A 13,765-nucleotide genomic window follows, 5' to 3' on the forward strand; every position below is an offset into this window, starting at 1 on the left:
AAGTAGAAAAAAGAATATTTAGAAAATAAACAATAATTCCCAGGTTTTCAAGTCATTCTCTTGTAGTGTAAATTTTCCTCTTCAAATTGTTCTGTACTATAAATAGGAAATATAAAGAAAACTTTAATGGTAAAAATTCTGCCCTGCTTGGCCTGGAGGGAAAAAACTCATGTCCTGTAACTACTGTAGAGTTTATTCACCCTTCTCTCTTATGGCTTTTATTTATGGTAATCTTACCATCTGTTCTTTATTTCCTCAGGCTTATCTTCCACTTCACAGACAGTACAGAAAAGATCTACATTATTTCTTTATCATATTTGAAACCCTCTCCAGTCAACATATTTTGGATGACTGCAGAATCTCAACAGAGATTGGTTTAATTCCCATTTGCTATCAAATAATAGAAACAGCAATAAAATACTTCCTGAGAAAATGTTAAGAACAAGGCAGACTTCATTGATGCTGTTCTGCTTGGCTCCTGATTCACAGCAGCAATGCATTTTTCTGATGTCTGAGGGTTTTACAGTGAGGAGAAAGATGAGAAAAAAGGCAGCTCTAGGCTTTGTCTGAACTGCTTTTTCATTACTCAAGTCTGCAGTCCAAATTTAAACAACTACACAGGTTCTCCACAACCCCATTAGGCAGAAAGGCCAACAGGACAGAGCAAGCTGGAGCTCAGGTTTCTAGGAGGTATAATGAAGCTTTTTATTTCCTTTGTATTTTGGGAGACATTCTTACTCCTAGTTAAACACAGGGAAGACAATGAACACACAAGATTTTTATCCATACCTTAACAGACCAACAATAACATCCATAATTTTGCCTAAATTGCAAACAAATAATAAAGCTGCACCATGCAACCCTCCAGGACATCACCGGCAGCAGACTCAAAGCAGCTTTCAAGGAACCACTTCTTTGTCGCCTTCTGGTCCTTCACAATGCCATGACCAACTGTACTTTTGCAGGATCCTCAGTTACTGACTAACCCATTTAGAATCAGAAAAACCTCAGACTACTTTCTCGAAGTTTCTGGATCTGTTTTGAATGCCCTGAAAATCTTGTTAGAAGTGGTTAAGACAACAATGTGAATTTATAACTTAATTCCTTGAATTTAGAACAGGGACTTCTCTCTTATCTCCTTCTATCTATGGGAACAGTAATGTCAAATCTGGATATGCTTACATTCTTTATTGCTAATAACATCTTCTGCCTTAACATGTTTAGCAGTTTTTTATGAACTCTCATATACTGCAAGAGCAGATTAATAAATTTAACACAACTGTGCTAAAGAATTATAATGATTAAACAGGAGAAGGATAAAGCTTAACTGACGTATTGTGTTAGATGCTGGTGTGTCTAACTCTGAAACACACACAGCTTGGATATATGTGTGCTAAGGTGTAACTGCAAGCTTAGCAAACAGCAGACACAGCTTCACCCAAAAGCTGGCCCTTCCCTCAGGGAAGACCTCCCCAGCCCTCCCATCATTGGGAAGGAAATGTTCATGAAAGCTGCCAGGAGAACTCACCCAGTAAAGTAAAATGTTACTTTCATTTCCAGTGCTGAGCTGCGCCAAGCTCAGTAAGGATGCCCACACTGCCAAGAAGGAACTCCTTATTTCCAAATCAAAAACCAGATCACTTTTGGAATACCTGACCAGATTTACTCTTCAGTAGAGAAGGGGAGGCATGGACTTACTGAGAATAAGGGCTGACTATTATACTGTCCATTTGCAAAGAGAAACAGTACCAGCCACATACGAAGCAGAGTCTATTGCAGCTTCATTAATATAGAAACTTTGCTGATTAAATGCAAGTACATGAATCAGTACTGATACAAAAATTAAAACTAAATTTGATTTTGTCTATTTAAGCATCCTTCTAGTAACAGCTGATGGAGATATTTAATAATCTGGAAAAATATAATCATTATTTAAGACAGCTCTTGACTGGTTTAGAACAAACAAACAAAAATATAATTACTTGGTAATTTTTTTCCCACAAAATTCTATGCAGGATGATGAAGTCATATATGCAAGAGCAAAGTTAAGAGAACATACAGAAATTCTACCTACCATTACTGAAAAGGTTTTTCACATTTGTGAAGTGAATCAAACCTGATGACCTGCAAAATTTATGTGAGACTTCCACATAACACACTATCACATAAAAATAGGTTTCTAGGAATAGTTTAGGCAAACAAGTACCTTTTAAGTCTGACCCTATAAATATCTTTTGGCATACTTGTGCTTCAAAGAGTCAAAAAATAATCAGAAATTTGTGATAGTTTCCTCCCATCACAGACAGAAAAGAAAACAGCATAGAAAGGAAATCAGACAAAGACACCAAAGTTAATAAACTGGGGCTTGATAAGTTATTTTAGTAAACTCTACATGTTGGAAGCGTAACAGTACTATATATGTAAAAATCATGTTGTTTTGATCCCTACACTACTGTCATAACTAATTATAGTAACACACCAGCATATGTGACAGATGCCAACAGTGGTAGCATATATAGCATGAGTATATATATTTCACAAGGTATTTTCCACTGACATAAGTCACAACAGGAACAGTTTTGGAAATCATCTCCTACCATTCCTGTACAAGTTACTCTCTGCTTATTTGTATCAGCAACATATGCATTTACAGGTTGTGGATAACCAGGTAACAACCCACTTAGTTATGCGTATTTTAAAGAGTGGTGTCATCCTATGATGAATGTAACCATTTAAGTTCTCCGTGACATCAGAAGTATTTCTAAGTAATAGTAACAAGAAAACATCTATGCAAAATTAACAAGTTGATAAAAATTATGTGCTTTTGGAGAAACAAAACTGGCATTGGAAAATATATAATGTGTGTCCTTGCTGATAATGTAACCAAAAAAACACACCCTGTTGCAGTATTCACTGAAGCACACACAGAAAAATAAGTGTCTCTCACAGCTAGCTAGCTACATGCATGCAACAAGGAGGGTCAGAAAAATGAGATCATTATTCCTGAATGTCTCCTGAATGTATTGGTAATTGTAGCTGGCTCTTCTATGTTTGTATAGGGAATTATTCCCTTTGTGAACTGGATGAATGGGAGACATCTCCAGGGGGCAGAGAAGATGATCAGAGAAGCAAAAAATTCCAATTACATCCATGACACAACAGACTCTGAAAGAAAAAATCATCATGTGTTTCAAGGCTTTTCAGAGAAGAAAAACTAGCTTTACAAAGTACTCCTCAAAAAATCATGCAATTGGACATTTGATATTTCCATTTCTTAAACAAATAAATATTTGAAACGCATTTTATGCAAATTCAGTGACACAAACAGAAGTAATGTCACAGATTTAAACACGCCCTGGAGGAAGCCCCCAGGGAACGGAAGTTAATCTGCTTTTCACAGATGGCTGCTAGTCAGTCTATTTCACATCAGGTGCTAATACAAACTGATCCAATTTCCTCATTAAAAAACACTACTATGACTATTTAATAATCACTATGTAATGTGGTCAAGGTGCAAACCTAGCACACAGTAACATACCCTTAAAAATTAAATTAGTAACAAAAATACTCAACAGGAAGTACAGCTGACAAGTTGTATGTTGAATTCCTGAAAAAAAATAATTATATACTCATCATCAAAATTTCCTTCCTATGAAATTTCAGACTGTGGTTGAGAAGAGATGAAGTATGCTCTGGGCTTCAGTCAAAAATCCTGGAAGACTGCCATTTTGAAGACAAAATTAGGAATAAAAGAGACACTCCAGTAATAAATGGTAATTTCCAAATCTTTATCTTCCACTCTGTAAATACAGATTAGGCTACCCGAAACAGAAAAATACACTCAGACTAATAAAACATCTCTCAAAAAAATGGAAAATGTATCTAAAAACTATTCTGGACTTCATTACCAAATAATTTACTCATTCCCTATACAGAATATAAAATTTATAAACAAATCCCAATATGGTCATGGAATTCAGATCCTTATGGTGACCTTCCCTTCAGTTCCATGCCAGCAGACTGAAAGAAGGAAATGCACTGCTCAGTCTGACAGGAAATTAGGGTCAGGAAATAAGTAAATCCTCTACTGAAGCAGCAAAAGCACTGCTCTTGTAGAAACAAGTAATGATCACGACACCCAAATGAACCAAAGCTTGAACCAGCCTTGATATACTTTCAAAAATTCAAACCCTCAGGATCAGAAAAAATCAGAAGAACTTTTATGCATACAGAAGTTTCCTTTAATTTTTCAGGAATCCTGCAAGTATTCTTAGTGTATCATATAGTTTATTTCAAAAGTATACAGATCTCACTACTGACCTGCTCTAGTTAAACAGGTAACTCATAAGAGGCTCTCAACTTAGACAATTTTTTGTTTTGTGATCTAGTTTCTGCAGATGATGACATTTTAAAAGGGATACTGGAAAACAGACAACAATAGATTGTCTGAAATGAAATGCAGTCCTTACCTCATAGAATAAAGTCAGAGCTTTGAAATGCTTAATCTCAAGGAAATACAGATGTTTACAAGTACACAGATGTTTAAACAAACCCTCATTCACTGATGGAACATGTTAAAGACACCAAAAGAGCTATCATATGGAACAGATGTGTTTTAACACAACTAATTAAAAAACCAAACCAAAATGCTTGAGATGGTTTAGCAACATGTTTTACTTTTTCCTGCTGTGGACTTTGACACCTAGTTTGAGTTTATTGTTTGGCTTTCACTACTGGCACTTTTAAACCACTTAGACATTTGAAATATAATAAAATATAATTAATAAAACTTCTTACACCAAAATTAAATAGTCCCTTTTCACTGTTAAATATGTAAAAACAAAATACTTTTCCAGGCTGGAATGGGGAATTCTTAAAATATCACATTTCCAGGCTTATACAGAGAACTTCTGATTAAGAAGACATTATCATATTTGACACAGGATGTGTTTCTTGGTATGAGGAATACAGAATACCAGATATAGTCAAGTGTGCATAGACTGTTTTTTGTATATTTAAAAATATTGATCTGAAATTATAAAATTCTAATATATTTGTATTCTTGAAATCTATTACAATAAGTAATCCAGAGTTGACAGAACTGTTATTTATCATTTTTCATGTAAGTACAGTGCACATTCTACCCTAATGGGAACAGACTTGCAACTTTAGCAACAACTTTAAAATAAATATTGACACCATTGTACCACAGTTATGCTTTTATGCACTTAACAATATTTAAAAACTGAATATAACCAATACAAAAATTAAGGAAATTGAGTTAAAATGAAGATGTAGTAGAGAACCTCAGACAATGCTGAGAGCTGTGAAAGACACCATGTGGAAAGGAAGCATGTAACATCTTAGGCTAGTGCAGGTGAGAGAAGAAAGGGAAAAAAAAAAAAGATACAGTTTAAAAAATAAATTTGGGTAAAGGCACCAAGGCATTTTAGAACGTTTTGGAGCATGAGAAGAGTTGCTTGTCTTGGTTTGGGCGTTTCCATTTCTCTTACAACTCACAAGAATCAAGGGAAGTTTACTCTCAATTCTTATACTTGGGACATAAGGAAGAATACAGGGATGCCATACTTGTATATTTATTGAAAAATGTATAAACAAGCTATGGGTAAGTGAAAAATTAATCTGAAGACAATTATGCATCAGGACCTGAAATGAAGGGCTGTTCCCAATTCTTGTATAAGTAAATTCCATTATTAAAGATCAGCTCTTTAAAAATCCCTCAAGAACCAGAACTAAGACTGGCATGACAGTGTTTACCCTCCCAGCAGTGGTGCACTGCACTCACCTTTACAGTAATCCGCGGGATCCTCTTGCTCCTCATCGTCCGAGCCCAAAATCTCCTCCTCAGGCTCGGGCGGCGCGGGCTCCGGCAGGGGCGGAGGCGGCGGCGGGGGGGGAGGCGGGGGTGCAGAGGGAGCTTTCTGCTGAGGCTCTGGCCTGCAGATGACAGAGAGCACACTCACCAAAGAGCCTCCTCACGGGGGGAGCCCAGCCCTTCAGGGGGTGAAAAGCCAGGCAAGCATCTCACATTCTGTCACCTTTCAGAGCCTCTTTGGGACACGGGGGAGGCGTGCACAGGGAGGAACCTGGCCAAACCAAGAGCGGCTCTCAAGTGAAAGAGCTTGCGATAGACACACAAAGTATATAATGAGATACAGACCAGCTTTTGAAATTCCTTATGAGCAAATGAGACATTAAACCCATCTTCCTGAGCACAACGGAATAAATATTTTTCAAAGAATATCAAGTTATTCAAATGCTCCTGCCTGCTAGCTGAAGTAGGAAAGATCTCATTAATGCACAGCAAGAAACAATCTTCTAAAGACACTGATCCAAATCTTAATGCATTTCTCCTCTGTAGCTGCTGCCAACACTGGAAAGCTGTATCAGTATACAAAATACTGAAAACATCTATCAGAAAGTAAGAGAAAAAAATTCATCTTCCTAGGTACTCAACCATGCTCATCCCAGAGCATATATTTAAAAAAATAAATATAAACTATATGCTTTAATACACACTAATTAAAAAGAAACAAAACAGAATCACCCACCAAAGCTTGACACCACCATGCAAGAGATGAGGTTATATTTTTGTCCTGCAACTCCAATTTTTTTAAAAACCCAAACAAAGTGAAATGTATTTTATAACCTGTTCTGAAGAAAGCTGTACTTGGTACAACTACAAATTATTCACATTTCAAAACTGAGTATTTTCAATGGACTTAAGTACAGGATTGAAGCGATATGACCTCTTTATCACTTAATTAGAAAGTCTTCCCCAAACAGGTTGATATTGTTATTTTTTTGTATTCGTACCTCTTACGAATTTAAAGGATATACTTTCCAAATATATTTGCAAAGTAACTTTAAGCATTTGTACCATCAAAAGCTGCTATAATTTGCATTTACATCTACTTCAAATTAACCACATCTAAAAACCAATATATTTACAGTATTTTGTCCTTCATGTCATAAAAAACCAGAAATCTGTATTTTGCTGGTGTTTCAGCACCTAGAATTAAGATCCAAATACTTCCTTCAACATGAGTAAAAACTGTACTTATGTTTATGCCACTTCAAGTCCTCCTCCTCATAATTCCTTTTTCTTTTTACACACTGCAATTGTTCAAGACAGACAGACAGCATTTGGTGTCAAAGAGAACATGACTGGTCAGAAACAAATACCACTGGCAACACTCAACACCTGCACAGCAGCTGCTATTACGCCTTTGCTTAAAAGGACATCACTGCAAGCTGCACTGCATACCAAATTTATCTATCTGCCTGCTATTTGCAGATAATAAAATTCTTCCATCAATAAATGGTCAGATTTAAAAAAGGGTATTTTGAACTAATTTATCAATTATCTAAGTTATGATGAAAAATGTAATGAAATACATGAATTTATATCATTTTTAACAACATGAAACTAGACAGAAAAGAAAGAATTAATCCATTTGTATGATAAAAAAATAAATATATATATGCATGTGTTCCTACTTAAAATTATGTTGGTTGTTTGCCTCCCTCTTTCATTTTTGGCTCCCAGAAGATGTCTTTATCTGGTACACTGAGAGGAAAGTAAACTGCAAATGGAAGGTTCAGAACATTCTCTGACCAGCTAATCTTACTACAAACCGGATTACTGGCTGTCCTGGTTTCATGAACCAGCCTGGCTTCACAGTGTCAGCAAGCTGACAGCTCCCACACCTGATCTGAAAGCTTTAACCCAACAAATCATTATAAAAGGACTTACATTACAAACCTTGAAACTTCATCTGCTGGGCACAGGACCATTCTGGATACACAGATCAAGAACTATGAACACTTAAAAATTAATAACTAATGGTTGGACTTGATGGCCTTAAAAGTCCTTTCCAACCTAAATGATTCTACAAGCAATGAAACAAATGCAGAGTGAACTAGTCTGCACTTCATCAATATATCTGAAAGCAGGGTGCCAGGAACACAGGCACATCCATCAGTGCCTAGACTCCTTATTTTGGATGGGATCATTGACTTACTTTGTTCTGACTACAAGTGTCCATGTTACTATTTTGGTCACATCAAATGTACAGCTATAGAAAAGTTCAGGGTAGGATAGGGAAATACAGTATGGTGTAAGTTTAAAAATTCATTGAAATAAGGTTAAGAAAACATGGTTGCTTCTGAGACTTTCTCAAGCTACTGCATTTGATTTTGGTTTGAAAGGGGTTATTTCTCCTGTCTTCAATCCCAGTTGATTTTTATATTCAGAAGTGTTTTCTTACTGACCTTTGTGGGTACCAGGAAGGAAGGAAAGATATTACTGTACTTCTTTCTGGAGTTAAGATTTTTATCTGCAAATAATAAAACACCGTCCATTTAACTTTGCTTGCATCTTTTGGAGCAATCAAATATTAGTACAGAAAGATGAGGGTGGAAAACAAAAATGCTAAGTTACATCAGTCTGACTGCTAATTCTGCATTTTTGGCTATTTTTTCCTGTAGTTTAGAATTCTTAGCAAGAGATTCTTATCGTTCTTTGGTTTTGTTCACTTTTATTTTTCTAGGATATATGTAAAGACTAAGTCTTCAACACTTCACTTGATGGCTTAAATTCTGCCTACAGGTTGAGTAACTCATCCTGGCATCCCCATTCCTGCTCTTCTGCCAATTCACAGTTTCACAGTGTTAGGAAGGACATGAATGAAACAACTCCAGTTCTGATATTTCTTAGTTGCCCTTTCACTGAATTGCAAAGATAAGCTGTGATGAATGCTTCAACATCTCCATTTGTGATTTAGCGCATGAATACAGAGTTTATTCATCTTAGATTTCCTTTTTTTCAGAATAATCTGCTAAAATGTAAATTATTTTTCTTTTGAGTAGACTTTTAAAACATCACTGGCACTAAAAAATCCAACCATTTAGAAACCTGTGAGTCACAAACATGTCTGTAATCTCCATTTCCTTTTTGAAACATAATTGTCAAATACTGTTACAACATAAAAAGCTATTCAACAACCATTATTTCAAGTCATTAGTCTTTCTTATTCCTAAAATGCTATTTAATGATATGCATTAGGGAACACATGCATGTGAGATAAATATTAAACCTGCCTTTCTTTTTTCTGAAGTAATCACTTGGTATTCTGTGGTCTGCCACTATTAGGTTGTTCATCACCATCCAAGCATAAACACTCAATTAACAGAAGACAACACCATTTCTAGACTCTCAATACTTTGTCAGCAGGTATGCAGAGAACTGACCATCTCCACAGGCTACAATGACAAACCTTAAAATTGTATTGAAAGAAACACTAAAAACAATTAGCAAACACTAGCCAGCATTTTTGTCTTTCAATTACTGCCTTTTCCATGGACAAAAATTAATTTACAGCAAAGTCCAATCAAAACACAATTAAATCCTTTTTTTAAACTGCTGTTAGAGGGAATACTTAGTAAAAGACAAAGGAAAAGCTAAAGTATTTCTCCTCTGCAGTGAACTTGAAGCAAAATGCGTCAAAACGCTGCATGGAGTCTTACAATAAATCAACTGCCCACTGTTATGAAACACAACATTTCTGACAACTTAATTTTACTGCTCTCCCTCATGGATGTGTTGCTCCATGCTCCCAACTGGGTAACAGCCAACAGGAAAAGCAATCTCCTCAACACTCAAACCTTAAAATTCTGAGAACGTTATACTATGAGAAATCCAGAAAATTCCATTCATTTTTTTGTTGTTGATGATGTTGTGGGGTCATTTGCTATTCTTCTGTTCTGGAAAAGGTGAAACAAGAGTAATGAGAGTGATGAAAATCACAAAATGCCTTCCATATGGGAAGCATCTGAACATACCACAGCTCTTCAGCCAGGAAAACAAGACAGCAGAGTGCTACAAAATATTGAGAGATACAGAGAAGGCAAATAGGAAATGGCTGTCCATTGCCTCATCCCACACAAATTGAGCCAAGCTGATGGAAAACTCAAAAAAACTGAATTACTCAAGCAATATGATGTTAAAAACTAAAACGAATTTTTTTCCCTTGGATATCATGGATAAGAGAAGCTAGTTAAGTTCAAGTAGGGCTCAAAAAACTCATGGAAGAAATTCTAACTGATGGCTGACCCAGGACTGCCTTTGACTCATGAAGCCCAGCAGCTTGGGATGGCTTGGTGTGGAACAGTATTCAGCACACTGGGGCACAACCCTGCACTCCTCCCCAGGCAACTGCTCCTGGCCAGAGGGAATGCAGCTGCACCTTGGGTCTGTCCTCTTGCAGTCACTCCATCTTCAGACATTCATTTCTTTTCCTCAACAAATGAATAATTTCCATTACTAAAAACCAAAACAGACTTCAGGCCTCTTTATCCAAAACCCTCCTAGACAAAAAAAATATGTTTTCATTATGAATTAATGGATAAGAATGTCTTGAAGGCAAGACTGCTGTAGATGAAGACTACCTGAGGAAAACCTCCTGCTCCCATGGGGAACAGGCATACAACAGCAGAAGTCCCTCTCTATGAACATTGTACTGCACTCAGGGTGAATACTCTTAGGTAAACAAAGCTTGGCCTTGAAAGTAGCTAAAATGGGCACCTGATTCTCCTACCTTTAGGAAAGCATCATTTCAGAAGGAAAACAGACTGTGTCATATGAAAAAAAATACTGGGAGACAGAAAATTGCCAGAATAAACTAAGAACTGCCTCAATCTGAGGGGAAAACAAAACTCCCCTTACGATTTTCAGATGAACACAACCAAAGACATATAACAGAAAATGCAGTTAAAAATAGGTTAAATGACTTCTTCATATCTCTAATAAAATATGGAATAAAGTGTGTTCTAACAATGTTATGAACTTTCTGCCATGTCCACAGAGGTTCTGCAGGGAATTTCAACTTGAACTGGTAAAAAAGAGGAAGCAAGGGGGAAGGCAAGCATCAGAAGAATTACGCTGTAAGCCTCCTAAGAGATAGGAGCTTTACAAAATCTACTAGTGAGTGTGGGTCCATCTGGAAGGAGCTCCAGCTATGCTCCTCTCCAGCTCCTGAAGGCAAAAGCTTTTATGCTCCAAGGCTCTCATGGTTCTGTAGAGTTAAGTCTGAAATCTCTATACACATATATCTTCTTACAGCTGTTTTTAATTGCTGAAAGACTCAGCTACTTGGATCCCTTTTTCATTTGTTCAAATGGTGTCTGCTTTACGAGCTGAATTCTTGTCTGCTCTTTTTTGTCAAATGCAAATTTAGCTTAATTAGACAGGTGCCTTCTAACACTGAGCTCTTTGAACCGGATGCAGCCTTAAACAGAGGCTTTCTAAATAAATTCACACACATAAAACAAACAACAAAAACATAAGAATGATCAAAACTCTGAAGTTATCACTCAAGGAAAAGAATTATATTCCATGTTTCAAGTAAGATTTTAAATGGATTAAAATTCAGAATATTTTAAATGTTAATAGTTATGATAAATTATTTGTAATTTAATAACTATTTTTAATTATGGCAGAGGTCTTCTTACCATTTGCAGAAAAAAAAGTCTACAAATCCTGAAGAAAACAGGGCATAAGGAGATGTGTTTTTAACTAACTACAAGAAAGTGTTGATGTGAACTTCCAGGGAGAGCTTTGCTATACATGAAAAGCACTATTTGTGCTCTTATTGTAGTACAAAACTGTGCTATAATCTCCAATTCTAGAATATTTATGCATAAAAAGAGAGAGAGCTGGTATGTCATAATCATGAAGCACTTTCTACATCTGGTCATTATCAAACAAAATTTTAACTGGGACTGTTAACACTGCTTCCAAAGTTACTATCCTATCATCAAATATTAACAGAAGCACCAGTAAAAATCCCTCCTGGAAGGGAGCAGGCTGAGACACAGTAGCTTTTGTAACCTCAAATAGCAACAAAGAATGAATTTTTCATTCCCATCTTGCTTACTAGTCTTTTGGAGGCCACCTTGGGCTTGAATGCACACTCAAAGTCCAAGTGAAATGCCAAGAACACTGCCTTCTTCTGTTCAAAACAACAGCTACTATAAATAAATGCCATTTCACGCAGCAAGTACTGCAGTTTTAGCACGCCACCGCCCCAGCCCAGGATCACAGGAAGAGCACATCGCCATGGGCAGAGCTGAGGGGACGCAGGAGCAGCCTTCCATTACATCAAATCACATCTAGAATGAAGCAGTAAAGTCGGCTAAGTTTAGGAGGCAGCTCTGACGGCCTTTCTGTGACATAGTTACACCAAGCTCCCAGAAGTAACTGGTTTCAAGCTCTGAAAGTCAGTGCCAAATGAAATTTGTTCTCAAAGAAATGCGATTCTGTTAAAATGTTCTTAAGACAGCAACTCATAAGCCAAATGTATCCAGAAAGCCTCAAGCTTATCTGGACTTGTGAAAGTAACCTGTTTTCTTCCTCAAATACTGTTTTTCTCACATAGTTGTGTTTTCCTGACAAGTCATCTATTACAGACTTGCAAAGGAAAAAACGTCAACAGTTAATTAAAACCTACAGACCCACCTGGCAGCACAAAAAGAAAACAGATGAAGATACTTAGCAAGCTCGCACCTTACCTGCATTTCTAGTCACCAGTGAAGTGTTGTAAAGGCTGAGAATGTTAAAATCATAGAACACACACCTTGAGTTGGAAAGGACCAACCAGCATCATTAAATCCATCTCCTGGTCCTTCAGAAGACAGCCCCAGAAATCACACCATGTGCCTGAACATTTCATCCAAATGTTTTTTAACTCTGTCAGGCTTGATGCCGTGACCATTTCCCTGGGGTTCCAGTGCCCAGCCACCGTCTGGGTGAAGAACTTTTTCCCAATATTGAACCTAAACCTTCCTTGACTCCATGCCATCTCCTCAAGTCCTGTCACTGATCACGTGAGTGATGCGATCACCTTCTGCAGAAGAGATGACTGTCAGATCCAGCTTCACAGAGAGACAGCAGGCACTGGGCAACCTGAGAGCTGGAGAGCTACACTTACCATCAGGTGTGTCTTGGTCCCTGTCACAGCTGAGGCAGTGACTCCAGCAGCTACCAGGAAATGAGTTCTGAGGCGTGACCAGACCAACCCTAAGCAAGTGTTGACTACGAAGACCGGGGATGAGGGCACCTCTTTGTGCCCTTCTGCACCAACTGCTGAGTTTGTTCACTGCCTCTCAGCAGCTCCCAGATGCCACGGTCTGGTGTCTGGTTCATGGGTTGCATTTACTTGATTATTCCACCCTGCCAGTGAAATGGCCTCTGTGGAGAGGAGCCTTTCTTCATGCCCTATTTGCCTGCTGTGATTGCTTGCATTCACTAGGAACTATATTTCATAGGCATGAAATATACGTTTAATCTCTCACCGCTGCTCTGGCAACACCCAAGTCTCATCAGGAGGTCCCACAAGAGCTTTTGGCTAAAAAAATTTAAGAAATTCCGAAGAGCCCTAGTGGAGAAACAGAGCTGTCATAAATCCATGTAATACGTATTGATCAATGGATAATACCGTTTCTTATATATACATCCTAACATGTCAAAATAAAACTTTCACCTGAAGTACATCAGATACGGAATACCACTCCAATACAATGATAAGAAAATTGTTAAAAAATAAGCTAGTCTCATGAACCACATATGAAGCTTCAACTTCTTCAAATCCTCTTGCAACAAGAATTCCTTCTCATGCTGCAAAGGTTCTTCCTCTATCCATGTGCAGCAACCTTCACTTAAAACGAGTAAGAGGACCTGACAGAA

At 37.4% G+C, this 13,765-nt stretch overlaps 1 protein-coding gene across 11 annotated transcripts in view; it reads right to left on the reverse strand.

Annotated features, from left to right (window-relative positions):
- SRPK2 (SRSF protein kinase 2) overlaps positions 1–13,765 on the reverse strand; it is a 128,229-nt gene that overhangs the window by 36,827 nt on the left and 77,637 nt on the right. For all 11 annotated transcript variants that reach the window (XM_086886714.1, XM_086886713.1, XM_086886708.1 and 8 more), the window contains one exon: positions 5,807–5,958. In XM_086886714.1, coding sequence (XP_086742840.1) covers positions 5,807–5,958 — 152 coding nt within the window. The remainder of the gene's footprint in view (positions 1–5,806; positions 5,959–13,765) is intronic.

Source organism: Cyanistes caeruleus, chromosome 4 (assembly GCF_971803275.1).
Source record: "Cyanistes caeruleus chromosome 4, bCyaCae1.hap1.1, whole genome shotgun sequence".
Lineage (NCBI taxonomy): Eukaryota > Metazoa > Chordata > Aves > Passeriformes > Paridae > Cyanistes > Cyanistes caeruleus.